This window comes from Nuphar pumila, chromosome 4, assembly GCF_984573655.1.
Source record: "Nuphar pumila chromosome 4, dmNupPumi1.hap1.1, whole genome shotgun sequence".
NCBI lineage: Eukaryota > Viridiplantae > Streptophyta > Magnoliopsida > Nymphaeales > Nymphaeaceae > Nuphar > Nuphar pumila.
In genome coordinates this window covers 123,376,572-123,382,306 of record NC_143252.1, presented here as the reverse complement: position 1 = coordinate 123,382,306, position 5,735 = coordinate 123,376,572, and the positions used below count along the sequence as shown (strand labels likewise).

At 38.9% G+C, this 5,735-nt stretch overlaps 1 protein-coding gene across 1 annotated transcript; it reads left to right on the top strand.

Moving 5' to 3' along the window:
• Positions 1–267: 267 nt before the first annotated feature.
• LOC149840888 (uncharacterized) lies at positions 268–3,549 on the top strand. The gene is made up of 3 exons (XM_090005157.1): positions 268–3,168; positions 3,267–3,335; positions 3,448–3,549. Exons 1-3 carry the CDS (start codon positions 268–270, stop codon positions 3,547–3,549), a joined length of 3,072 nt encoding a protein of 1,023 aa, XP_089861283.1.
• Positions 3,550–5,735: the final 2,186 nt, after the last annotated feature.

Genomic DNA, 5,735 nt, shown 5'->3' with positions numbered 1-5,735 from the left:
TCCCTAGGGTTTATCTTCAGGGGCCTGAGCAGCCATTGCTATGGCTTTAGAACCCCAAACCCCTCTCTGATGGACTCTCTGTCAATATGTGGTGCACGACCATCTTCTTCTGAACCTGCCCATCTTCGTCTCTTGCCATTCTGGTCGTCTAGAATGATCAGGAGATATGCAAAGGTGGTGGTGTACCAATCGATGACAGTCATCAGTTCCACCAAATCCACTTGTCGGTTCCCTTCTAAGATGCATAACATTTGTTGCAGAACCCAAATGAAGAATACCTGCTTCGCTTTTTCGACTGTTTCGAATGACGATGAACTCAGTGGATTGGACGACCCCGATTTTCCGTTGATGGGTGATGACTATATCTCATCCCCGGAGACTGAAATGGGTTGTGGAAGGGGTTCAATGAGAACCACAATGGATGACTTCTCTTTTCTATCCGAAGCTGTGGTGGAATGTGAGGACGGTTTGGAGTCAGCTGAGGGTGGGAATATTGATCCGTGTAAGTATTCGAAAGATGCTCTTTTGATTTCCGAGATAATTTGTGTTGATGGGTTTGATTGGAAAAACGGATCCTCTCTTAGAAAGTTTAGGGAGAAATTGAATGATTCTTTGGTTATAGATGTGCTTAGACTCGTGAAGAAGCCTGAGTCTTGTGTAAAATTTTTTGTTTGGGCCGGGCGGCAAATCGGCTACTGCCATAGTGGGTTGGCATATAATGCACTGTTAGAGATTTTGATGAGTGGTAGACAAAATCGGATCTCGGAGTGTTTTCTATCTGAAATTAAAGATGAAGATAATGAAGTACTTGGTAAACTTCTAAATGTATTGATTAGGAAGTGTTGTCTGAATGGGCGTTGGAATGAGTCGCTCGAAGAGCTTGGAAGGCTTAAGGACTTCGGTTACAGGCCCACGAAGATTACGTACAAAGCATTGATTCACGTCCTTCTTAAGGCAGAGCGCGTTGACTTGGCTTTGGGGGTTTATAGTGAGATGTCCAATTCAGGTTTCGATATGGATTCTTTCACGCTTGGTGTCTTTGTGCGTTCATTGTGCCGAAGTGGGAGATGGAAGGATGCCCTTAGGCTTTTTGATAAGGAAGAAATCGTGCCTGATACTGTGTTGTACACAAAAATGATTCGCGGCTTATGTGAAGCATCTATGATGGATGAAGCAGTAGCTTTCTTGCATCGGATGCGTGCGAGTTCTTGTGTTCCGAATTCTATTACTTATGGGACACTGATAATTGGATTTTTGAAATCTAAGCAGTTGGGTAGATGTAAGAAGATCCTTAATCAAATGATCACTGAAGGCTGCTATCCGAGCCCTATTGTGTTTAATTGCTTCATTCATGCAGTTTGTCAATCAGGCGAGTTTGCATATGCTTACAAGATGCTAAAGAAAACATCTGGTGTGGGTTTCCGGCCTGGATATGTAGCATACAATACCTTGATCAATGGGATATGTGCTAAAGAGGATCTTCCAAGTGTCAAAAATTTGGAATTGGCTGAAGAGGTGTACAGTGAAATGCTTGATGCTGGATATGTGCTAAATAAGGTAAATGTGGGGCATTTAGCTCAGTGTCTTTGTGGTCATGGAAAGCCTGACAAGGCATACAGAATTATAGGAGAAATGATGTGCAAAGGATTTATACCAGATACTAGTACCTACACAAAGGTGATTGAGTTGCTCTGTCAGTCCAAGAAGGTTGAGAAAGCATTTCTTCTGCTTGAAGAAATGAAGAAAAACAACATTCTTCCTAATGTTTTTACTTATACCATCCTGATTGACAATTTTTGCAAGGTTGGACTTATTCAACAGGCTCGTAACTGGTTCAAGGAGATGTTAAAAGATGGTTGTATCCCAAATGTTGTGACTTATACAACACTAATACATGCTTACCTTAAAGCAAGGCAGGTCCTTGAGGCAAACAAACTTTTCGAGATGATGCTAGCTGAAGGTTGTAATCCAAACATAGTCACATATACCGCTCTTATTGATGGACATTGCAAGGCTGGGAATGTTGAAAAGGCTTGCCAGATCTATGCTAGGATGAGGGGAAGTGGAAGCGTTCACGATATTGAAATGTACTTTGAATCAACTGCAGCTGATACAAGTCTTGAGCCAAATGTAGTTACCTATGGTGCTTTAATTGATGGTTTGTGCAAAGCCCACAAGGTGGTTGAGGCTAATGAGCTCTTGGAAGTCATGTCAAGGGATGGTTGTGAACCAAATCATGTCGTGTATGATGCACTAATTGATGGGTTCTGCAAGGTTGGGAAGTTAGATGAGGCACAAAAAGTTTTCCAAATGATGGCTGAACATGGGTACAGTCCGAATGTTTTCACATACAGCTCCTTAATAGATAAACTATTCAAGGATAAAAGGCTCGATCTTGCTTTGAAGATCTTATACAAAATGCTAGAGGATGGATGTGCTCCTAATGTTATAACATACACCGAAATGATAGATGGTCTTTGCAAAGCAGGGAAAACTGATGAAGCTTATAAACTTCTACTAATGATGGAAGAAAAGGGATGCCATCCAAATGTTGTGACTTATACTGCAATCATGGATGGATATGGGAAGATTGGTAAGGTTGATGTTTGTCTTAATCTTTTGAAACAGATGACTGAGAAAGGTTGTGCTCCAAATTTGGTTACATATAAGGTATTAATAAATCATTGCTGTGCTGCTGGGCTTTTGGATGAAGCTCATAATCTCCTAGATGATATGAAGCAGACTTACTGGCCACAACATTCAATAGGGTACCATGATGTAATCCAAGGATTCAACAAAGAATTTATAGCTTCCCTTGGCCTCTTGGATGAAATTACACACTACATCTCTGTACCAATTCTTCCTGCTTATTGTGTTCTTATTGATGCCCTTTGCAAGGGTGGAAGGATGGAGTCAGCTCTTGAATTACATAGAGAGATGCTGCAGTTCTCTCCTATCCGTTCAATTTTCTGTAGGAAAACATGTTCTTCCTTGATTGAGGGCCTCTGTCTGGCATCTAAAGTTGAGAAGGGTTTTGAGTTGTACAGAGATATGATTAACAGGGATTGCATTCCAGAATTGACAGTCTTAGTTCACCTCATTAAAGGGCTCTGCCTTATAAACAAATGGAATGAAGCACTGCAGCTATCTGATAGTATATGTGGCACGGTAAATATCTAGCTATTGTGAATGAATAACAATATCTTGATCTGAATATCGTGAGATGCTAATTATGTTTCATAAGCTTGGTTCTTTCCATATCAAAGATGGATGGTGCCAACACCATGGTAGTCCTTGTGAGTAGGGTATTGCTATCTACTGGCGATAACTGCCAGGCATGGTTAATGCCATCCTTTCTTTGATTTGAAGTGATGCTGTATTATGCATGTGCTTGTTATTGAAATAACCATGATTGTCTTTGAAAATATTTTGCTGAATCTTGGCAAGAGCTTATGGGTAGTCTCTGGGAGTATGGGGGCTGATAGGCATGGGATGGTTGTTCAGATTGCAAATTTGCGTGTTTCTGTGAAGTTGTCTTATGCAAATTGATATGCAAGTAATGTTCATAAAAGTAGTTTGTTTTCTAAAATTATGACTTCTTGGCTAGTCAAAACAATTAAGACATTGCTAACTTAAGAAATGGATTACTTTATCACAGGGAATCATTTGGCTTCCTAGCAAATAAGCATTCAACCAATGCTAGAAAAATTCAGTTCATTCTGATACTATTCTGTGGAGAATGAGATGTCCAGAAGATATTGATTCGTAAATAGGCTCTGCTTGAAGTGCCTGAATCAGAAGAGTGGAAGCTGGATCAATCTTTGTCAAGCTTTATGTTTTTTTAGATCTGCTCGTCCAGTCTTTGGCCTGTTGTATCAGGCAGAAACTTGTTCCGTGCACAGTTCAGATGCCTAGCCCCATTCCAGCAGTAATCGTGTCAGGTAACGTGAAGAAGATACGGCTAACACAACGATTGCCTTGTGTTCTGAACTCTGCCTCAACTTAACCAATGGGTTCTGGTAGTGCAGGGTAAGAATTAAGCGAACTCAGTGGATTGAGTCTTCAATTTAGCTACAGAACTAGCCCTTTATAGCTAGAGAATGAGCCCACAATTTCACTAAGGGCCTCTTTTGCACAAGAAGGCATCAAGTGATTTTTTGAAACTATCATGCATCAGGTGCCTTTTGCTGTACAAGGATACTGAGTTGGGTTTTTCTAAACTTTTGCAGCAAGGAGTTTTTCTTGCGAGTAGGAATTTTTTCTAGACATATCATCCGAAGCAGATAAAGTATGATAATAATGATCCTTTTTCATTCTATTTTCATTTTTAAGTTGTTCCTCCCCAGTAACAATATATGTTAAGTTGCTTAACAGTTTGTACTTTGTGTCAGCTAACATGCCATTTCTAAGATGAAGGGGAAATAGATAGAGCTCTTATCAGACAGAGGTGTGCTCTCTTCAACATATTCAATAGATGTCAATTGTATCTAAATGTTGAGGTCTTCATTTGTTGGTGAATGAATCTTCCACCACAGTTTCTTTGACTGTGAGAAACAGTTCCTTTTAAAATGAGCAGCTATGGTTTTTCCAAGCTGCATTTTCCAAGTCAATTTAGTATGTGCTTACCGACCAATTTTTTTTTACCAGCTCTGATCTTTTAACCTGTGGAATAGGAGGACAACTAATTAGCAAGGTTCCTCTGGCATAGGAGTAGGTGATACATTATCTTTGTAAAGTTTCTCCATTAAGCCCTTTGAGGCTAAATACCTTTGTGATAAATTTAAATATTAAATTTTGATGCTTTGGAGAACAATACTTTGTCAGCAACTTTCTAACCATCTGCAAAATGACTCCTGCTGTTTCAAAGAAAAAAAAGAAAAACCTAGTTGCAAAATATACTGCAAGTAAATCTCCTTTAACATCTTACTAACCATTCTTATTTAAAATTACATGTAAAGAGAGAAACTTACTGAATAAGTAACTTGCGTGCTGTTTTAAGTAAATATGGAAGTTGGCTTACTATTTCAGAAATATTGTGTCGTTTGACCTTTTTGAGGTAAGTACCTCTAATGAAAGGATCCCATAGATGACCTATTTTGAATATTTAATGAATAAGATCAAGTCACCTGGGTAGACAAGGGGAAAAAACATCTTTATATAAGATTTACTTGACAACTTGATTGCAGAAGCGGTAGTATATTATTTAGCTATGGATAAAACATATATAAGAAAAACACTTGGATCACAACTTAGAGGGTACTTTATACTTTTTTACATAAAACATATATAACAAAAACACTTGGATCAACATGGTCAGGCTGATATCTGGCAAAAATCATAGCCCAAACTAAGCACATTACTCATGTCAGGTTTGGATCGATCAGACTAACATTTGGGTGGGCATTTTATATGCCCATGCCAGCAAACCCATATATCTGCTTTTGGTGTGACAAACCCAATCCATTGATAGCCCTACATATGATCTATAAACTAATCAGTTTACATGCTGCCAGTAGAAATTCTTGGTTAACTAAAGCTGTTTGGATGGGTACACTCTTACTGTTGTTTCTAGCACATCTTTTCATCTTGATTGGAATTGTCTGTTTGGTAAATACACAGAGAACAACTCTATACTTTCCTGAATCTCTGCATCATCTTATTCAGTTTCTTCAAGAGATAGACATAGCACAATCAGAAATTCTTGTAGACAATGTTTATGTGATGAGATTCACATT

What these genes read in the sequence shown, in the direction of transcription:
- LOC149840888 (XM_090005157.1), top strand. Translation starts at nt 268, where the DNA reads ATGAAGAATACCTGCTTCGCTTTTTCGACTGTTTCGAATGACGATGAA. An exon ending in CTGATAGTATATGTGGCACG is followed by an intron (nt 3,169 to 3,266) that starts GTAAATATCTAG and finishes TCCATATCAAAG; the next exon opens with ATGGATGGTGCCAACACCAT. An exon ending in CTACTGGCGATAACTGCCAG is followed by an intron (nt 3,336 to 3,447) that starts GCATGGTTAATG and finishes AATCTTGGCAAG; the next exon opens with AGCTTATGGGTAGTCTCTGG.